Raw genomic sequence first — 22,246 nt, 5'->3', positions numbered from 1 at the left:
CCAAAAAGGTCCAGGGGAAGGCCATAACATGAGTGGTAACTGGAATCCCAAGAAAGGAGTCAGCATAATGAGGAAGTGGGACGGACTCGACACCACGGCGTGAAGGTTGGGGCAGCAGTGGGATCCAGGTGGCCCGAGAGGCCTGTAAGGCTGTTTCTGAATCCTCCAAACTCCTCTCCTTCCTGGAATGCAAAGATCTGAGGTTAAAGGGGCCAGGGAGCAGTATATCGTGAGGAACTACTCAGCTACATTACTGTGGAAAATTACTTCTATGTGCCTTGTTTTCCTCATCTGCAAAATAGGAATGGAATGACAATGCTCACAACCTCCTGTGGTTGTTTGAGGGCCACATGTGTGTTAGGCTCTTATCAATTCATGATAAACATTCAATAAATGGCCATGATGGTGATGACTGAAGAGAAGGAGGCATGCCTCATCCCAGAAGGCTGTAGAGTAAAACCCGGGGGGCAATGTGGGGGGATCACCATTAGGAACTCAAGCAGCTCTGCTATGGGACACATACATCCACTTCCCCCTAAAAAGCTGAACTGAAATAGGAGGAATGTGAGCCCCAGAAATCTGGGGATAGGTGACAAGAAGCTCTGAGTATTGACGAAAGAGTGAACAGTGCCCTATGACCCAAGGACTGAGGATGAGGGCAGGCCAACATCTGTGCATCTTGGTCATTTCCAGACAGGCTCTGGCAGAGGTGCAGGAGGTGACCAAAGACTGGTAGTGAGAGATGACCAGCAAGCAGCTGGGACAGAGGCCCATGGCGGGGAATTGGGAGATAGTGGATGACAGAGCTGGTGAAAGCAGCAACTGAGAAGAGGGACACCAATTAGTTCAGGGGGCAGCTCTAATTTAAATTTCTATCTCCATTCTCTTGACCCTAGAATACCTAGAGAAACACAATAAGGGGAAAGGCTTTGGCCTTACCTTTTGGCAGTCGATGGCAATTGACCCAGCACACTGTGGGGACAAACAAGTAAACTTGCCCAGAATGCACAAGTGTCTGGGGTTTAACAGACTTCTGTGGGGGACTCCTGAGACTTTGGAACCATCGCAGAACAATCTTTCTTTTCATGAACACAGATAAGAGATTATGACCATGGCTCTTAACCAAGGTATACCAAAGTCACTACACCCTTCCCTGGCTGGCTGCTCTGAGGGCGAGCTCTGCACTGAGGCAAGGCCAGTCACGTCTTCTGACCATGCCTCTAAGGCCCACCTTTGTCCTCATTCCTCACCTGCATCGGAATCCTCGGGGGGGAGCTTTCTAAAACTGTTGCTGCTAGGACCCCATCCCCAGACACTGTGGTTTAGGAACAGGACATAAGGGTATTTGGAAAAGCTCCCAGGCCAGAACTGCTCCTCTATACAATCTGTACCTTGCCGACCTCTCAAAAACCTGCAATGAAACAGCTACAACTAGCTAGAGAATGCCATGAACTGGATGAGGACTAGATGAATCCTTCCTCAAGGGGGCCTAGATCCTGGACACTGAGTCTGTGGACCCTTGGACAGGCTGACCCCCACCCTTACAGCTGAAATGATCCTAGAATCCACGTTCCATGAGTCAGATCTGCATCTGAATCCTCGCCCAGCCACTTACTAAACTTTGCACACCTTACCTAATCTCCCTAAGCCTCAGTTTCCTTGTCTATAAAGTGGAAATGATAGTGCATACCCCAGAGCATTATGGATGAAATTAAGAATGCATATCACAAGATAAAGAGGCTTTAGCTCACATACCTGAGTGGTTCATTTTCAGAGTAAATTTATGTTCATGTTTAAGAAGTACATTTTTGCCTCCTGATATGATCCAATGGGAAATACAGAGCACCCCTAAAACTTGAACCAGAATCCAATAAAGACTATATCTAACTCTCACTTTACAGGAAATATGAGGGATGGAGGAACAAATTATGAGGCACTACAAGTAGGCAACAAATAAATCAAGACTGTGGATTATTCTCTAGAGAGAAATAATCCTTTCTCCAACAAATCAACAGCGTGAAATAAAGGGGGAGGGGTGGAGGAACAATAACAAAATGAAAGGATTTGAGAAACATAGTAAGCACGAAAGATGCAGTTTGACAGCCAAAGCACTTAAAGAGGAATTCCAAAGTTAAACACAGAATTACCATATGATCCAGCAATTCCACTTCTAGATAAACACCCAAAGAATTGAAAGCTGAGACTCACACAGATACTATACATCAATGTTCACAGCAACATTATTCACAATAGCCAAAAGGTGGAAACAACCCAAATGTTCATCAACACATGAATGGATAAACAAAACGTGGCATATACATACTCGTATAATGAAATATTATTCAGCCTTGAAAAGGAATTAAGTTCCGATACTACTAGATACACACTACTACAGGGATGAACATCGATAACATTGTGCTGAGTGAAATAAGCCCAACACAAAAGGCAAATATTGTATGATTTGACTTATATAAGGTGCCTTGAATATAGAACAAGCAAATTTGTAGAGACAGAGAGTAGAATGGAGGCTACTGGGGCTGGGGGTGGGGATGGGGTGAGAAGTTATTATTTAATGAGTACCGAGTTTCTGTTTGGGATGATGAAAAAGTTCTGGACATGGGTAGTGGTGATGGTTGCACAACATTGTGAATGTACTTAATGCCACTGACTTATACACCTATATATGGTTAAAAAGGTAAATTTTATGTTATATATATTTTACCACAAAAAAGGAATTCCATTTTTATTCACCTCTTGAAAAATATTAAAGGAGACCCATTAACACAGGCCACAGGAACACGTCAGCAGGTCCTTGCTCTCACGTCCACTCCCCTCTCACCCACTACACTTCTGCACCATCCTCCGCCACACCCAGCACCTCCAGCCTAAAGTCTGCACCCCTGTACCTGGCTCTCTCAGCACTTCATCGGGCAGAATGATTTAACCTCACTCCCAGCAGGAAAGAATGCTCCCTCTCTGGGGTGGGAAAGGAGGATTGGGATTAGGCTGGCTGCAGAGGATTCTCTTTGACAGGCTGCTAAAGGTAGAAAAGTTGTGGCCATGCCCACAGTAATTATTTTTGTCCTGTCACATAAGGAAGCCTGAGCACTCAGTCCCCTCCACCCCAAATGACCTCACCCTTTCATGGGCATGAAGAGCACTTCACACCTCCCTAATGATTCTCACACCCCTTATCAGATCCAATTATAGTGCCAACTATATGCCAAGCACGTTACATACATTTTCTAAAGTCCCTATAACAATCATGCAGGTAACCATTATTATCACCATTTTGCAGGTATCCAAGGATCAGATATGGCAAATGACTTGCCCAAGGTCACATAGCTAACACGTTTCAGTCCTTGAATTCCAACCACTCTACTAAAGCTGCTGCCAGTTCAAGACTTGCCACCTGTCTGGGAAGTTTTCACAAGTGAGTAAACTGAGGAGTTGGAGGTCAAACGACCAAAAGGGTCACAAGCAAAGCAGGCTTCTTTTCTTGCTCCTCAGAGGGCTCCCCCACCCCCAATTGCCTCCTTTCTCCTCACAAAATGTCAGTCTATTGAGCCCAATCCATTCAGCTGAGTCTTCTTGGCAACCCAAATGAATATACACGTTGCAAACTATTAAGGTAACCACAGCTATGTGGAGAGAGGGCGTCCAGCTTTGGAGCAGCTTTTGACTGATGTCAGGGACGCCCCTCCTCCCCAAGAGTCGCATCTCAGACTCCCTCTGGCTGCTGCACCTCTTGAGAAACAAGCACTTTCCAGCTCCGTGATGGCTCCCCGCTGCTCCCAACTGTGGTTCATTTTGGGTGTCCAGACTCATTACTGCTTCATCTGAGGCACGGTCGCCAAGTATCTGTTCTGCCTTCAACCGGCTGCACCAAGGGCTGAGTCTATCCCATCAACAGGGTGCTCAGGCTGCGTGGTTTCAATGTCACTCAGGCGTCGGCATCTGGCTTCCTCCAGATGTGCAAATACAGCAGCCACCTGGCATTGTCTCTTAAAACTCAGACAGTCCGTGGCAGAATCTTATGATATGTGTGATAATAGGGCCAAGCAAGGAAAAGAGGGATATAAAACTATAAACAAAGAGTAAACTCAGCAAAACACACAGAAAGAAGAAAATACTTTTTAAAACTTTGTACTCTTCTCAGAGAATTTTTTCTGGTTTGTTTTGTTTTGTTCGATTTTTCTCTTTTTTTTTAGCCAAATTTTCTACTTGAAGCAAACATTTTAATAATTAAAAAACTACGATCTAGGGGCCGGCCCGGTGGCGCACTGCTACAGTGCGCCGCTTGGGAAGCACGGTGGCGCTCCCGCCGAGGGTTCGGATCCCACATACAGACTGGTTCCCGCTCACTGGCTGAGCGAGGTGCGGGAGCAACACCGAGGGTTGCGATCCCGTTGCTGGTCCTGGTCCGGTACGGGGGCGACACTGAGGGTTGCGATCCGTTGCCCGGAAAAAAAAAAAAAAAAAAAAAAAAAAAAAAAACTACGATCTAAAACTTTGAAATAAATCAGGTATATTAATGTTCAGGAAAAAAAGATTAGGGGAAAAAATCAAAGGTAAATAAGAATCATTCTGAGTTGGAGTTTTAATTTTATTACATTTTCTTCATTTTTCCTGTTTTCCAAAACTTTTGTAATGAAGAATCATTACATTTATGATCAGACAAAAAGAAAACATTATTTCTTTTCTTCCCATCATGAAGTCCCCTCACTCACCTATCTCTGGAGGAGGGGAGGGAAAAAAGGCTACTTCTGAAGGTCTTCCCTGGTGCCCTTTCTATTAGAATCTTGGTTGGAACCTATGAGAAAAAAGTTCCTTCATAATGATGTCAGTCTTGCTTTAAAAAAAAAAAAAAAAAGTCTCTAGAACTCATGAAAAACACAGTTGATGTGAATCATATGTCTGAGTGGCGGAGTTCCCGCTAAGCTGGGTGAGTGCACAGATGTGCAGGACAGACACTCCTCCCCACACAGCGACTGTTTCTCCGCAGAGCTGTTGAAGGTAAATTAGCCTGGTCCTTGTAAATGTCCCTGTCTGGAAAACTGGCTGTGAAGTCCCCATTTCCCTGCCTCCTCAACCTTCAGTCATCCATCCCTTTCTCTAACCCTCTGCCTTGTCAAAAAGGAACAGGATCTGACAATAATCATTTATATTTGTTGACTGATAGATTATACTTCAGCAGATGACCTAATATCTTAACCAGTCATTAGTATTTTAAAACTCCCATCTTCCAGCTTCAGAAGGAAAAACCCCTACTAAAGGAATTTCAGGCATCAGCCAACAGGTGCAGTAATGTTTCTGCCAAGGCGGGGGCCGAAGGGGGGTCCTGAAAGTAAATCTCATTTAGACTTCCTAGGACCAGGGGGAAGAATGTCAAAAGGAGGGGTTCTGGGCCTCTTCCTAGGTGGGCCCCCTGCTCCCCTGGGAGGGCAAATGGGCTGGGCTGTTTCCAGCTGCTGGAGCTGCTGTGGAGAATGAGACATCTTTTGTCCTCCAAATCTGGAGTGTGCCCTTCCAGGATGGGTCCACCAGGTACTCACCATCTTTCTCTTGTTTCCCTTCACTCACATTCACCCCTTCCCTCAGAGCCCTCAGGAGCTTGCTTGTGTTTTCTGGCATCATGCTCCTTTCGGTGGCATTCAATGAGATTTTCAAACTGCAGCCTACCTTGTCTGCCAATCTGGAAACCTCCATGCTTCATGTGGCATTTTAGCCTCTAACATTTCCACCAAAAAAAATATGTACTTAAATTGCAACTCTTCCTTAGTAGAGATTTCACAATAGAGTACATTCCTGGTCCTGAATAGATCCTCCTCCCTTCTTCCTCCTTTTCCAGACTTGTGGAAATGCCTGGGTGGGTTGCACCTTGTAAGCAAACTCACGCAGACAAAACTGACACATTAATGTATGTGACCTAATTCTACCATGCAATAGCTATTTTTTTTTTAAAGGTTTGGTGTTGTCAGCACCACACTCAGCCAGTGAGCCAAACGGCCATCCCTATATAGGATCCAAACCCATGGCCTTGGTGTTATCAGCACTGCACTCTCCTGAGTGAGCCACGGGCCGGCCTAATAGCTATTTTTTTTTTAAAGGTTTGGTGTTGTCAGCACCACACTCAGCCAGTGAGCCAAACGGCCATCTCTATATAGGATCCAAACCCATGGCCTTGGTGTTATCAGCACTGCACTCTCCTGAGTGAGCCACGGGCCGGCCTAATAGCTATTTTTTTTTTTTAACTCTCACTCTGGTCATATTCATCTTTATATAGTATGTAATTTAAATGTTAGATGAGACACCATGTCCTTTGAGATTTAAATACAATTGAATCAAGACTTTATCCTCTATTCTTGTGGAGGTCCAGTTCCCTTCCCCATATCCTGAAGGGCCCATTTTCTCAGAGTCCTCTCTTATTCTGAATTCTGCCATCTACTAATCTATTGATTTCACATGAATCGCACAATCATGGCAGGTGTCTTCTCTTTGTTTCTCATCTCAAGGAATTTATCTGCATTCATAATTTTTTTAAAATCATTACATATCCCATGGTTCATACCCTTTCCTCCAAATTTTTATTCAGATGTCCCCTCATGGGGTATTCTCTGATCTCCTTTTTAAACTTGCACCCCGTGTAACAGGCTGAAAAGAAGTGACTCCATTTTGTTAAACTTCTAAATTTAAAAAGTTGTTTTTCCTTACTCTTGTAACCCGAATTGCATAGCTTGCAGCTGGACATTAGAATACAATGATTCTTGTTCACATGGTTGCTAGAACATAATGACTTTCGCTCACATTGTACACAGAATAATTATAGAAGAAATAATTAACCCAGGTGTCCATTCTTTACTAACTTACTAACTAGATCTTTCTGAGGTTAATAGGAACTGAATCCGTGATTTGTCTTCATGGAGGATGGCAACAGCTTCTACCTGAAAAGTTCTTTGATGTTTATCTGCAATTTTATGATTATGCCTGCACATCCCTGCTTAGGTCACCATAAATCAGTGCCCACACCACCTGTCCCTATAGAAACCCTTTGGCAAGTCTGGAAAAAGTGGAGATGGTCTTTGAGACGTAAGACCACCATTTCCCCAGGCTGCCAGCTTCTTGATTAGAGGCCACCTTTCCTTACACCATCAGCACTTGTCTCTCAATTATTGGCTATTGAGCAGTGAGCAAATGGACCTTTGGGTTTCAGTAACACCAGCTCCTCTTCCCCTACAACTCCCAGTTCCCCTTCTCCTGCTCTATTTTTTTTCATAGCACTATTTTCTTCTGGCATACTATATAATTGACTTGTTTATTATATTTACTGGCTATCTTCCCCCACTAGTTTATAAACTCCACACAGGCAGGGCTTTTTGTCAGTTTCATTCACTCCTGAATCCCCAGCAACTAGGACAGTGCCTGGCAAAAAGATGATGTTCAATAAATATTAGTTGAGTGAATAATCTTACATGAAGCCTTGGTGATATGGCAGATTTTGCTAAAAATGTGAAGTGATGGACTGTTGACATCCTTGCTACTCACAGGGTGTTCTTGAACCAGCAGCATCAGCATCACCTGGGAGCTTGTCGACAATGTGAAATCTCAGCACCACTCCCACCCTAGACCTTCTTAATCGGCATCTGCATTTAAACAAGCACCCCAGATGATACATATGCATATTAAAGTTTGAAAAGCACTGGCCTGTATCACAACAATGCAAACAACTTAAACTTGGATCTTAGACATCCCTGTTATTAAAAGGTTTTTCTTATATGCAAGAAATTGGTAACAATGGGTCTCTCTGGGGAGTGGACCTGGATGCCTGGGAGATGGGAGGAAGAAACCGTTACCTAAGGATCATTTAGTACATTTTGCATGCAATTATTAGCTGTTTAAAAGTGATTAAGTTGACTACTTGTAAAAGAAATCATTCCTGATAAAAGGCCTTCAGCTACTTTTCAGTGGGAGGCTTCTTCCCTGGCCTCCATCTCTGCAGCTTCTTGTCTTGCTTCTTGCTACCCTCCCTCCCCCACAACTCTCCCTCCAGACAAGTATAAAGAATATGTCTCTACTGCTACCCAAGCAGAAGGCAGGAAAGACTACAGAAGATTTGGATTCTAAAGAACAAGCTCTTTCCTGTGTTTATATTCATGTAAGGGAGAATGCCCCTGGCTTCTCCTCACCTTCCCTCAGAGTAGGGACTGGGGAGGGACCCAGGCTTCCATGTTAAGCACCAGGGCCTCCAGGAAGAGTGGCATGCCTCCCCAAGGCTGTGCATCAGATCTCCAGGGTTTTCTTGCCATGAGTGTGGAAAGTCACAGCCATGGCCACCTGCTCCAGTCTCATGTGCTGTTTCATCAGCCACGTCAGGCTCATGAGGTCCACCAGCTGCTAGGTTGGAAGAATATGTACTTGGCAGAGTTGTCTTCCCCGTACCCAGACAGCAGCCTTTCTGCCTCTGCATGGAGAAGTACTCAGTGCAGTGCTGTGGGACAGTTCCCCTTCCACTGGCACCTGCCACATCCACCTGTGCCCCCACTTGTCCCACTGCACAAATGAGAGGATGAGGAGTCTGTATCCCTGCAGTAAACCAGTGATCTCAGCAGAGCATGGGGGACTCCAACAGAGGAGGAAAAACCTGGAGTCTCAGCCAGTGAGCCAGCCAGGCCAAGGCAGGTGGACAAGAAGAACTGTGAATGACTCCTCCCAAGGAATGGCGGTGGCCCTGGCCTGCCAGAAGAAATCCCACTGGCCAAATTCTGCTGCCCACATGAGGACAGGACAACCTCCAGGCCTGCCCAGCACCCCTCAGCTAAGGAGCTGGGACTTCACTGGTGGGCTCTGGTCAATTTGCTGAAAATCAAATTACTAAATGCCAATTTGTCAGATTCTCTGAACTGTCGAGGATTTTTTCAAACTCCTTTTTTCAGTGAAAAGGTCAGATTTCCCTCAAATGCACCCTATGTCTGCTCCAGCTCTGGAGGCTATCACACAAATACTCTAAGCTGAGACACCACAGCCACGTCACAGGTGGGGGCTGATGTGCTTCAGGGGCATGACCCAGAGTGGGAGAGGGGCTGGGGCTAGGCAACTAAATGTTTTAACTAAAACCTAGAAAAATACTCAGTGATTTTTTTTGAAAGAGTGGTCATCCAAGGGTTGGAGTAACAGGTGAATTTTTTTTTACTTCCTCACACATTTGTGTGTTACCATTAATTGTTCACAATGATTTACTTTTTTGATGAGCAAAAATAATCCTGGCAGCCACCTTTGTACATAAAGACATGTATCAAAGCCAAATAATGTTATTAGCAGTAGCTCCATTCTCAGAGCACTATAGTCATTCCATAATCCCTAAGTCCTCCCCTTCTGTCATCTTTAACCATGTGTTTCCAGCATTCCATACATATTTTCTATGTATGTATTCCATACATACATGTTTTTTCCTTCATACATCATTTCTGACTACCTAAAATCTGACAAGCTAAAATGTGTCTCTTGCAGCACGCTTGGTGAAATCCTTCCTTGTCCCAACTTCATTATATTATGAGACCTCTCCTTTCTGTCATTTTGTGGCATCAGAAGTGTTGCACTTTTGTTTTCTCTATTTCTCATTATTTTTATAAAAGACTGAGAGGTGAAATGCAATAATACTGTTGTTCTGAAACTTTTTTGGAAGAAGTCAGCTCTTCTTCAAAATGCAGGCTTTCCTAGCAGTTGAGCAGCTGTCTGAAAGGGAATGGGGGCCCTGGACTCCCACTCCCAGTGGGTCCCTGGGCTGCTCCCCTTGTCCCAGCCGCCACTTCTCCCTCTGCCTGTGGCCCTTTCACACATGCATTGCCTGCCTTTGAAAACTACCATTAAGGGCTGGCCTGTAGCTCACTCGGGAGAGTGTGGTGCTGACAACACCAAGTCTAGGGTTGAGATCCCCTAACTGGTCATCTTTAAAAATAAAAAAAAGAAAACTACCATTAGCCTGTAGCTCACTCGGGAGAGTGTGGTGCTGACAACACCAAGTCTAGGGTTGAGATCCCCTTACTGGTCATCTTTAAAAATAAAAAAAAGAAAACTACCATTTAATCACTGCCATAAATTATTCAAATACCAGCACAGACACTGGTCTGGTGACTTGGTCAAAACTGAACTGATGGCTGCTGGCCGCGCCACCATGGCATCGCTCCATACTGGTGGCTGTTCATCGCCTGACATACCAAAATCTGGATTTGGCATCTAAAAAGTGGGTAAAGTGTGTCACCAGGGAACGCATAAAAGGTGGTTCCACAAGTAGAGGACAGTACATGAAGGAGTTTTCTCTGAAAACCAGGACTCTCAGAATTATCCCATTTCTCCAACCACGCAGAGCCTCTATGTATTACCTTCTGTCCCTTTCTGCTGGAGAAGCTCAGAGGTCCAGACAAACCCTCTGCAATGCAGAAGGCCTAGTTGATCCCAGGATTAGAGACCAAATTTTAGTTCCTCACAGTAACTGTTCTGAGACACTGAAATAATCTCCCCAGAAAAATGGACTCTCTTTGGATTGTTGCTGCTGTTTTAGTTTTTTTGTTGTTGCTGTTGATTTTGTTTTGGTTTTTTAGAAAGGGAAAGGGCTCTCTGGTGGTTATGCAGTTCCCTAAAGGGGAATGAATGGATGGCGTGCCCTCTTGAGGTCTCTGCACTCCAGGGCTTCTGAAGAGTCTGACAAGAAGCCCCTTGCACGCTGCACGGGGCTGGACTTCCCGAGTCACCATACCACCTCCTGGGGCTCAGGCAGGGCCTGAGGACTGGTCAGCTTAGGTTTGGATGCAGGCTAGGATGAGAAAAGTGTTTCAAGGACTTTTGTCTAAAGAGGACAGTGCTCTGCCTGGATCTGCTAGCTGTTCACTCATTTGCTCAGTTGATGTCCACTGAGGCCTGTTCTGAAGCCCTACTGGGTGCTTGCAGTTCAGTATCCACGGGATGAGCCCCGCCCAGCCATCCCATGGGTGACTCACCAACTCGCTGCCCACTGCCTCTGCCCTTTCCCTAGTCTTCAAGCATCACTAACAAACTCGCGTTACATCTAAGGATCAAAATTTCCCTTCTCAACCCTTCCTCCCACCAAACTCCCTGTCCTTGTCATTCCTTCATCCTCAGACTGGCCCCTCCTCTCCCTCTAAGCTTTCAGCAGAATATCATGCCAAACGTACCTGAAGCCCATTGCCTCTTTCCTCCCCATGTCTCTCTCTGCCTTTCATTCCAAACCAGCTCCAGAAGTCCCACCTCACAGTGCTTTTTCCAACTAACATGTGCCAGGCACTGAGGTGCATGATGCACATTTTCTGATTGAACCCTGTGGGGAAGATATTATCTGTTTTACAGAAAGGAAACAGGTTCGTGGAAGTTAAATAACTCAGCCAGTTAACAACAGAACTGGAACTCGATTCTTCAATGAACTAAGACAATAACTGAACCACACACACCATGCCTAACACTAAATAAGAAGGCTGTGATTTCTCTTTCCCCTGCCCTGCCAGATCATAAAATTCCAGATTCATTCTACCCCACGTGGTTTATACAAAACATAGATCTGGAGGTTCAAATGTTTGTTAGATTTCTGTCCTGATTCCCTCATTTCCCTAGAGCCTGTGGGGCCTGTGGGAATGCCCAGTTCCTGGTGGCAGAAATGGGAGGGTAGGGCAGAGCAGAGGAGCACAAAGGCGCAGAAGGGTCTTGTCTTAATCTGTACATCACTTGATCTCAGGATAAACTCAGCAAGAGCTGGGCCAGAGCTGATTCCAGTCCACTTTGATCTGGATTTACCCCAGAACTGGTCCAGAACACAATTAGTTTCCAGAAAAGAATAACAGGAAAGTATTTGCCTCACTTTAGACAAAGGACAGGTTGGTGGGTGGTTATACTTTTGTTTCTTTCTTTGGAGCAACTTCAAACATGGAGTCAGCAAAAATGCCAGCCATGTGGGTAACTAAACTTGAGTCTAAATCCTGCTTCAGGTTGCCTGTGCTCTGGAGGCTGTAATCTATCTCAAGGACAGTCCTGAGCCTGTCTGCAGAACCCAGGTGCAGCCGGCCAACTGCTGTGCCATCCTGCTCTGCTGCAGGGCTCTTCCGCTCTCCACATGTCCTAGGGAAGCCCCTGGAGCCAGACCTCCTCTCTCTCACCTCCTACTCCCAGATCCTTCTCTACTGGAGCCCAGTCAGGTCCCTGGCCACAAAGAGCCAACCTTGAGCCCAAAGACTGAAAAAAAAAAAGTTTTAATAAATACAAAAATCTCCAATAACGACTCTGCTCAGCTCAGGGGCAGCAGGAGTGGAGTGGAGGGACCCTTGGTGCTGAGTGAAGATAAATTAAAAATCCCAACAAGCCAGTGACACTATGTACAGAAGGAAAGGGGTCAGGCTCCCAGGGCAGAGGCCGGAGGGTGACAGGGCAGGAGATGGAGTGGATATGGCCTTGGTCTGGCCCGGCTGCCTCTCCCCCTTGCAGGCTGTGGTTCCCAGAGGTAGTGGGGGGGGGGGAGAAGAGGCAGAACAGAGGAGCCAAAGGCACTGGGTTTCCCCACAGGAGAACACAGAGTCCTCGGCACCACCCCTTCCCCCAGCTCAGGCCCCGTCCTCTTGGTCATGCGGCCTCCTGGTGGCTCCCTAGGAGCCTTCAGCCTCCTTCTCCAGCTCTGGAACTGTCCTGGCCTCTGGGGCTGCTGGGGGGGGGGGGGGGGGAGAAGAGGCAGAACAGAGGAGCCAAAGGCACTGGGTTTCCCCACAGGAGAACACAGAGTCCTCGGCACCACCCCTTCCCCCAGCTCAGGCCCCGTCCTCTTGGTCATGCGGCCTCCTGGTGGCTCCCTAGGAGCCTTCAGCCTCCTTCTCCAGCTCTGGAACTGTCCTGGCCTCTGGGGCTGCTGGAAGCAGAAGGGAGACAGTGTTGAAGGAGGAGAGAGGGAACGGGGTGGCATGGAGAAGGCACGGAGGGCAGAGCAGAGCGTCGCTGCTGTGGCCCCAGGAGTCAGAATCTTCTGAACAAGTCCATGCACACCAGCTTTGTGACCTGAGTCTAGCTGCTTCATTCCTCTGAGCTTCAGAACTCTCACTGGTAAAGAAAAGGTAATGGATAACAACTCCACAAGGTTGCTGTGGAATGGCACTTGTGAAGCAGACCACAGTGTTCCTGGCACACAGGAGGGGCCCCCTTCCCTCCCCAGTGTCCCATGGTGCTGCTGCCCCTGGACTCCCTCACTTACGCCGCCTGGGTGTGCAGTGGGAGCAGCATCGACTCTCCTTCCTCGAGCCACAGGACAGTGGTGGTGAACAGTCGTCCCGCTCACAGTGAGGCACCCCTGCCTGGTGCAGGACAGAGACAGAGGCCCTGGGGCACAGTGGCCTTCAGTCTTTTCAGAGAAGCCCACCTCCAGGAGTCTGCCCTCCCTAGGAAGGTCTCCCTGCTCCAGGCCAGGCCCCCAGTGCCCACCTCACACGAGCTCCCACTCCCCACTTACCCCACATTTGCAGGTGATACAGCTCATCTCCCCAAAGGGGGGCACCGATGGGTGCCAGCTCTGGCTCTCTGGGAACCACTGCCCTGCAAAACGGCAGCCTCGGGGCCCATCAGCCTGCATGGGGTCTCCCAGCTGGGGGCGGGCCCCTGACCCCACTGTTGGGAGGGAAGGAGGAAGGGGTCAGCCTGGGAGGCTAACCAGGTTTTATTTCTCTTCAAGTCCCCAACACCTAGCAATTTCTAGCATTTAGTAGGTGAATAAATTTGGATGGATGAGTGGGGTGGGACCTGGAACCCATCACACGCCACTGCTATGTGCACATTCTTTCCACTGCATTTAGAGCCCTGGCTCCAAGTTATGCACTGAGCAGTGCTCGGTAAGTGCTGAACTAGCTGAGAAGTCCCTTCCCTCTGCCCTCATTACACATCCCCTCATCCAAGTCAAAGCCTGCCCCATCCCCAAAGGTGAGCCTCAGTACCCACACCTCTCACCTGGACACTGTTTGCAGCAGTCAGTGGGGTTGGCACGGACAGGCTGGGCACAGGCCAGCCGGGGACACTGCACCTTCTCACAGTGCACCTCTCCAGTGTCCCCCTGTAGGGATCCATGGAGTGAGACGTGTCAGGAAGGAGGGGCCACCTAAGCTTCCTGCTTCCTCCCTCTCCTTTTTGACACCTCAAATGTTACATCTCACAGATGCAAGCCCCGGCATTATGTACCTGGACTCAGATCCTCAGTGTAACCCTGCAAGGTAGGCTATCACCTCTGGTTACAGGAGCAGAAATGAGGCTCAGGGAGGCACAGAAAGTGCCTAGGGCCGCGTGGAGATAGTCACCTTGCAGAGCTAGAATTCACACCCAGACCAGCCCTTTCCCTTTCCCTATAGGAAGCTGACTCACAAAGCCAGGGGACTTTTCTCATACTGTTTCTGTGCCTGAGCCCTCCTCACCAAGAATGGGCTTTCCTCTCCTGGAAGCCCCCTCCCCAACTCTGCAGAGCCAGCTGGGTTATGGCACCAGAGAAGATTGGGCAGCCATACCTTGCAGGTGCAGACAGCACACTTAATTAAGCCAAAGGGGGGCACAACAGGGTGCCACCGGGTCCCCGCTGCCCTCCAGCTCCGGTCACCATCAAAATAGCAGCCTGGTGGGGGACAGTGCCCAGCTGCATTAGTACTGAGTTCATCAGCTGGGCCCACTACTAAGGCTTAAGCCTCAGGCTAGCCCCACACTAGCCTAACCCAAGGGCCTACTCATGGGCCAGTCACACTAATGAGGCCTGTCAGGTGTCACTTGGAACCTGTGCCCCTCATCCCTCCCCCATACACACTCTCCCCCTCCTTGTTCAATCCAACAGCACCTCTGGATCCTCCCACCCCAGCACGCACCCTTCCAGCTCACCCTCTCCTGGGTCTCGGCTCCTAGGCAGATCTGGCAAGTCCCTGGCATCTTCTTTGTCTGTGAAGCCAAAGAAATGGTGGAAGCAGAGGGTGACCCCTCTCCGACCCCTCCACTACATTCTCTTCCCCTGTGGGGAACCCACCTGGGCACATGGGGCAACACTGCTCCGGCACCTGCACCGGGCGTGGGCAGCTGGGTGGTGGGCAGACTACCGGGTCACAAATCACTGTGCGTCTCTGCAAAGAGGGGTGGGGGAGTTGATGGGGTGCCGGGCCCCTTGCCTCAGGCCTCAGGTCCCAGTGCACCCTTCTCAGATCTCCCACCTGACAAGTGCAGAGTGAGCAGAGCGGGTCGTAGTTGGGTGCCCAACGAGCCCCGTGGGGACGCTGCTGCCCCTCAAAGAAGCATGTGTTGGGGTCTCGGGGCCTCCCAGGGCCACCAGGTTTGGCAGGCGCTGGGGCTGCAGGGCCAGGCACGGCGGGCAGTGCAGCCAATGAGGCAGCTGCTACATCCGGAGCCCCGGGTGCCTGCGCCTCTGTGGTCCCGGCTGCCGCCAGGCGCAGACCACCCACCTTGCATTGGTTGGCAATGTGCACCTGGGAGGAGAGGCCGAATGAGGCAGTGCCAGGGCTCCCCCTCACGTCTCCACCATTGGCGGCACATCAGCCAATGGGAGACACCTCCACCCCCTGAGTACTGGGGTGCCCTAGGAAGATGCTACTAGCCTCAGCAATCATTCCAGCTGCCAGGGACAGTGCAGTGGGCTGCCAGCCTCCTTATGTACCTTGTCTGGCTTCATCCTCCCAACCAGCCAGGGAGTTCAATACTACCACCCCCAAGGCTCAGAGAGAGCAAGTGACTAGTGCAAGAGCACACAGTGTCAGCCCAACTCTGCACCATCCTCACCACCTACGCCACCCACCTACCTGCCCTCGAAGCTCCCCTCTGGGGCTACCCTTGGTGGTGATCAGCAGGGAGGCAGTGCCCTGTGCCAGGTGTTGCAGCAGCTCAGGCTCCAGGTCCTTCACCACACCCTGGGCCTGTGAATAGACAGGATGAGGGATGGGAACAAGGCACTTTAGGGCTCTACCCTTGGTGGTGATCAGCAGGGAGGCAGTGCCCTGTGCCAGGTGTTGCAGCAGCTCAGGTTCCAGGTCCTTCACCACACCCTGGGCCTGTGAATAGACAGGATGAGGGATGGGAACAAGGCACTTTAGGGCTGAGCCTACTGTCCCCAATTCACAGATGAAGAAACTGAGACCCAGGGAGGTTAAATAAGGTCTCCAGGGTTAGCAAAGCCCATTGGCGATGGTGTAGAGCTTGGAAGCCAGGTCTCTCTGACTCCAAGTTCATGGCAACCCACCCCACTTCAGGGGGCTTGGTCCATCCCACCTAACCCTCTAGAGGTCCAGGATATTACATACTATCCAAGGGATCCCACCAGAGAAGGACATAGAAAGGAGAATGAATAGTAAAAAGCTGTCAGATTCATCCCAAGTCTGCATGACACCTGAGCCCATGCCAGCTCTGCAATACCAGGCTGCCTGCTCTCTGCTTCCCCCAGCACAGGCCCACACAGCCCTTCAAGCTAACAAGCAGGCATTTTCCAAGCTGTCCCCCACTATTATGTCCTCACCTCTGGGCCATAGAATCCCTTCAGCAGCCGCCGGGGCCCTGGCATCCCAGGAGGCCCAAGGAGGTGGGCAGTCACGGTGCCCTGTTCTGAGCCACCAAGCCCAGCCAGCAGCACTTCATAGTGCAGGTGACAGTGGGTATCCAGGGAGAGCCAGGCATGCCCTGCTGCCTGGCTCTGCACAGGTGGCAGCACGAGGGCTCCTGCCAGGGGCACAGGCAGTGCTGGGTCCAGACAGAGGAGAGGTGACAGGTGAGAAGGTAGCCTAGAGCAGCCCCTCAATCCCAGCATTCCCCATCTCCTCCAGCACATGCTGCATAAGCTGGAAGACATTGTCCATAGGCCCCAGGCCTTGGAAGCAGCAAATCTCAGACCCCTGTACGATGGCAACAGGGAAAGTCTGCAAGCAGGGCCACCCTCCACATGCCCACCTTCTCCAGATGCCAACCTGGACCCCAGGCACAGAGAAAGGCACACCAGGCTCTGGCCCTCTGACATCATCCCTCACATGCTTGAGTCACAAGGTAGAATACGCCAAAGGGCAGGCAGACCCCTTGGGCACTCACTGTCATGGCGGGCACTGTGCCCACTGTAGGGCAGGGCGGCCACGTGCCCCCGCAGCTCTCCGTCTGGGAAGTCCTTGGTGCCCACGTTCAGGAACAGCTCATTTTGCAGCAGCATATGAGCCCCTCGGGCACCTAGTCCAGCGCAGACACCCACAGCCTGGGGAGCAGGGAAAGATGAGCTCACCCCAGCTTTTACACAAGCCCAAGATTCTGCAGCCTTTCCACATTTTGTACCCCCACTACACCCAGACACACCTCCACATACCAATAACAGACATAAGAATCTTGCAGGCCCAGTTTCCAGTCCCTTCTCTGCCACTTCCTAGCTATGTCAAACCTTAAAGAATTACTTAGCCTCTCTGAGCCTTCACTTCTTCATCTGTATAATGAGTACTGTGAAAGCCAGAAAATATGTATAAATAAGGCAACCACTGCAGTGCCTGGCACATAGAAAGTCCCAATAAGTAGCAACATTGCTATCACATTTATTATTATATGGTCTAATTGCACTGTTTTCCATACCTCATTCCTCCCACTTGACTGTGAACTAGCTGAGAATAGGGGCCACATCTGACTTTCTTTGAACACCAGACCCTAGCCTGGGGCTCCCTAAAGATGTGTCAAATGAATAAATGAATCAGAGAGCCCATGAGTGAGTGAATGATATTGAACTTCCCTGCTTATCCAACCTGGCTTCCCACAGCCCAAGTACTGGCAGCCCTGGCTATGGGCCCTATGGCCCAGCTCTGCCTGGAGCCCTCACCATGTGTCCTCCTGGCTGGAGCCCATCCATGTGGCACAGGACAGTGCGCTGGTTCCTCCGCTGAGGCTTGGTCTCCAGAGTCATGGCCACCACCTCACTGCCTGTACCTACCACTTGCACCTGGTGGGCAGTATTGGGGGACAGCCAATTGGAGTGGCAGCAAAGGCCTGAGGCCTGAACCACTGCAGGCCAAAGCCCTGCCCTGCTGCCTCCCCCCTGCTGCAGCTCCTGACTCCTACCTGGTAGATCAGGGAGCCATTTCCTAGCAGTGAGAGGCTGGCTGAGCCAGCAGCACCCGTCTGCACTGGAATCAGGGCATCAGCCCCACAAAGGACACTTTGCAGGACTGCAGAGGGTCAAGACAGGTGGTGGAAGGCTTGCCCCCATGGGCACTCATACTCCCAGCCCCTAGGATCTCAACCACACCCAACTGGGCCCCTCCCCTAGCACTTGTCAGCCCCTCTTGGTTGTGTGTACCCAAAGTGCCAGGCCCCACTCTGCCTCACCTTCGCAGCTCTGCCTGGCAGCAATGTGTCCACTGATGCGCAACCCTGGCCCACCTGCTCTCTCCAGGGCCATCTGCAGCTCCCCCAGCACCAGCCAGTCCATTTCCTGAACTGTCAGGTTGGGCAGCACCTCAGCAAAGCCTGGCTCCTAGAGACAAAGCAGGGCATAGTGGGCAACAGCAAGACACCAGAGCAGGTGACGGCAAGAGCCAGACCCTCACTCACTTGGGCTGAGGCATTGGCCTGGAGCTCTCGCAGTAGCTGCCCCTGGTGTAGAATCTGGAGCCTCAAGGGAACCTGGGCCAGTCCTGCAATGGCCGCACATGTGAACATTCCTGAGAGAGAAGTGCTCTCCCTACCCTTCTCATACACTTTTCCCCCATCCCACTTACCCCCATTCCTGGGTTCCAGCAGCCCCCGAAACAGCAGCAAAAAATGCAAGGAGTCCTCCATGTCACTGAGAGTGAGTAGGGCAATGCCCCCTACACCCTGCTGTGGGGGGCCTTCCAGAGTCAGTATAGCACTGAAGGTCTCTGGGGGAGAGAGGACCATAAGAGCCCATCAGAAAACCCCCTCCTCAACCCACCCCATGTCTGGAGCCAGAGAATACTCAGAACTTCACCTCTAGGGGATGTTGGCTCCCCTTACCTGCAGCCAGGGCCCGGTGCCGTATAAGAGGCCCCCAGACCTCCCCTGAAGGGTGGGCGTGTGTCACAAGTGCCACGTGCAGCTGTTCTGCCCTAAGGAGACGCAGAGACAACCGAGGGACTGCCCGCCACACCCCACAGACCTAGAGCAGGAAGACAAGAAGGCCCCACACTCAGACAGTAGGCAGGACAGGCCAGCCAAGAGGCCCAGGCCTGGTGAGGAAGGAATACGGAAAGAAGCCCCCAGGCCCTCCTCGGAAGCTTAAGAAGGGGCCCTGGAGCCAGATGCTTGGGTTCGAATCCTGGCTCCACCACTTACTAGCTGTGTAACTTTGAACAAATCACATTCTGCTACTGAGCCTCAGTTTCCTCATCTGTAAAATGGGCATCATAATGGCAGTGCCTTCCTCCCATTGGACGGTTGTGAGGACCAAAGGAGGCAATGCAGAGCATGCTCTCAGCACAGTGCCCAGACTGGGTAAGTGCTCATAAATGGCATCATCTCACCAGGCCATCTTGGGCGGGGGCTGCAGGGTGTTCAAACAGGACACTGCCATTGGAGTCTGAGAAGCGGACCCTGGTGGGGCGGTTTAGCCTGGGAATGAGAGGTCGGGTAAGGCTGGACTCCGAGCCTGGGCCAGAAGCAGCCTTTCCCAGCTGGCTCTCCCAGTTCTCCCTCCCGCTGCCCAGCTCACCCCTCCTCCTTCCTTCTCCTTTCTCCCGTTCTCTCTTTCTTACCGCTTGTAGGAGATGGAGAAGCGTAGGCTAGAGCGCAGCAGCGAGACTCGGGCCCGTGCCACCGCCTGCGACCTCGGCCCTGTCAGCAGCGCCACGAAGTCTGCATGGGAGTTAGATGGCCTGAGCACTGTCAACCGCTGCTGGAGGCCAAGCCCCACGAACGCACCCCCAGTCCCCACCTACCCGTGTGGCTGTCTCCACGTGCGCGCTCCTCAGCGCCCGGCTCCCCGCGGTTGCTGTAACTGCGGTGCTCCGGATCCCGCGGATTAGGGCAATGCCCCCTACACCCTGCTGTGGGGGGCCTTCCAGAGTCAGTATAGCACTGAAGGTCTCTGGGGGAGAGAGGACCATAAGAGCCCATCAGAAAACCCCCTCCTCAACCCACCCCATGTCTGGAGCCAGAGAATACTCAGAACTTCACCTCTAGGGGATGTTGGCTCCCCTTACCTGCAGCCAGGGCCCGGTGCCGTATAAGAGGCCCCCAGACCTCCCCTGAAGGGTGGGCGTGTGTCACAAGTGCCACGTGCAGCTGTTCTGCCCTAAGGAGACGCAGAGACAACCGAGGGACTGCCCGCCACACACCACAGACCTAGAGCAGGAAGACAAGAAGGCCCCACACTCAGACAGTAGGCAGGACAGGCCAGCCAAGAGGCCCAGGCCTGGTGAGGAAGGAATACGGAAAGAAGCCCCCAGGCCCTCCTCGGAAGCTTAAGAAGGGGCCCTGGAGCCAGATGCTTGGGTTCGAATCCTGGCTCCACCACTTACTAGCTGTGTAACTTTGAACAAATCACATTCTGCTACTGAGCCTCAGTTTCCTCATCTGTAAAATGGGCATCATAATGGCAGTGCCTTCCTCCCATTGGACGGTTGTGAGGACCAAAGGAGGCAATGCAGAGCATGCTCTCAGCACAGTGCCCAGACTGGGTAAGTGCTCATAAATGGCATCATCTCACCAGGCCATCTTGGGCGGGGGCTGCAGGGTGTTCAAACAGGACACTGCCATTGGAGTCTGAGAAGCGGACCCTGGTGGGGCGGTTTAGCCTGGGAATGAGAGGTCGGGTAAGGCTGGACTCCGAGCCTGGGCCAGAAGCAGCCTTTCCCAGCTGGCTCTCCCAGTTCTCCCTCCCGCTGCCCAGCTCACCCCTCCTCCTTCCTTCTCCTTTCTCCCGTTCTCTCTTTCTTACCGCTTGTAGGAGATGGAGAAGCGTAGGCTAGAGCGCAGCAGCGAGACTCGGGCCCGTGCCACCGCCTGCGACCTCGGCCCTGTCAGCAGCGCCACGAAGTCTGCATGGGAGTTAGATGGCCTGAGCACTGTCAACCGCTGCTGGAGGCCAAGCCCCACGAACGCACCCCCAGTCCCCACCTACCCGTGTGGCTGTCTCCACGTGCGCGCTCCTCAGCGCCCGGCTCCCCGCGGTTGCTGTAACTGCGGTGCTCCGGATCCCGCGGATACTCGAAGGGCAGACCCGTCGGCTGCCGCTCCGGACTGCTGCGCTCTGCGCGGGGGGTAGGGGACACGGGCTTCAGCTGGCCACGCGGAGGGCCAGTCGGCCACCCCAATCTAACTGGCCCAAGACCTAGTACCACGGCCCTGCCGCGCTCCCCTCGCGGCGGGGTGGGCCTTACCCTGGGGGCAGGTCTGGCAGCAGTGTCCTGGCAACTGGCGCGGCTGCCCGCAAGCCAGGGTTGGGCACTCGGGTTTGATGTTCTTGCAGGTGACCCTGCCGGGACCTCTCACACGGCGACCCCACTGAGGCTGCTCACGGAGAAGAAGGGAAAACAAATGAATGCAACATGCCAACGGGTGACAACCCAGGGCGAGGGGAAGAATCCAGGGACCAGGGCAAGGTCGTCCCACTTAGACAGCTGTGTCACTTAGAAGCTGTGGTAGCCCTAGACAAATTATTTAACCTCTCCGGGCCTTAGGGTCCCTATCTGGGGAAAAAAAAAAATGGGGATAATAATAGTATCTATCTAGCAAGGATGTAATGGGAGTTAAGTGAGAGACAGACGAAACGGAGTTGGCACAGAGCCTGACACATAGTAGGCGATCAAAAATAAACACCTGAAACTTGAAGGGGGCAATACCCCTTCCTCCAGCAGAAAATATTCCAACTGTCTGCGGACTAGCCTTTCTCCTCAGCAGCTCCGAGTGCACTCCGATGTCCCAGGACCCCAGCGCTCCCCCACCCGCAAGGGCCCGGGCCGCGGCCGCGGTGTCCACTCACCGCCTCGCAGGCGCACAGCACACAGCGCATCACCCCGAAGGGCTCCCCCAGGTCCGGGTGCCACGTCTCGTCCAAGGCATAGACCTTCCCGCCGAAGGAGCAGCCTGCGGGGATGGGCTTGGCTGGCGGCCGCTGCCCCGCTCGTGCCGTGTGCCCGCCCCGGGCGCTGCCCGCCGGGCCCTGGGTCCCCCGGCACGACGCGACTAGAGCCCCCGCCCACCAGTCCAGGCCGCCCGCTGCGCCGAGCCACCTGCGCCGGGCACCCCGTAA

At 51.5% G+C, this 22,246-nt stretch overlaps 1 protein-coding gene across 1 annotated transcript; it reads right to left on the bottom strand.

Annotated features, from left to right (window-relative positions):
* Positions 1 to 12,758: 12,758 nt before the first annotated feature.
* On the bottom strand, positions 12,759 to 22,006 carry CHRD (chordin). Its single transcript, XM_008577035.1, has 22 exons — positions 21,977 to 22,006; positions 21,375 to 21,504; positions 21,116 to 21,244; positions 20,933 to 21,032; positions 20,702 to 20,789; positions 20,196 to 20,337; positions 18,756 to 18,896; positions 18,589 to 18,671; positions 18,364 to 18,511; positions 18,097 to 18,203; positions 17,858 to 17,977; positions 17,095 to 17,251; positions 16,532 to 16,752; positions 15,822 to 15,935; positions 15,219 to 15,491; positions 15,038 to 15,131; positions 14,896 to 14,952; positions 14,535 to 14,638; positions 13,987 to 14,089; positions 13,496 to 13,650; positions 13,241 to 13,340; positions 12,759 to 12,901 (listed from the first exon to the last, which is right to left on the bottom strand). Exons 1-22 carry the CDS (start codon positions 22,004 to 22,006, stop codon positions 12,846 to 12,848), a joined length of 2,652 nt encoding a protein of 883 aa, XP_008575257.1. The 3' UTR covers positions 12,759 to 12,845.
* Between the last annotated feature and the right edge of the window lie 240 nt (positions 22,007 to 22,246).

Source organism: Galeopterus variegatus, unplaced genomic scaffold (assembly GCF_000696425.1).
Source record: "Galeopterus variegatus unplaced genomic scaffold, G_variegatus-3.0.2 Scaffold1438, whole genome shotgun sequence".
Classification (NCBI taxonomy): domain Eukaryota; kingdom Metazoa; phylum Chordata; class Mammalia; order Dermoptera; family Cynocephalidae; genus Galeopterus; species Galeopterus variegatus.
This window is presented reverse-complemented; position numbering and strand designations above follow the sequence as displayed.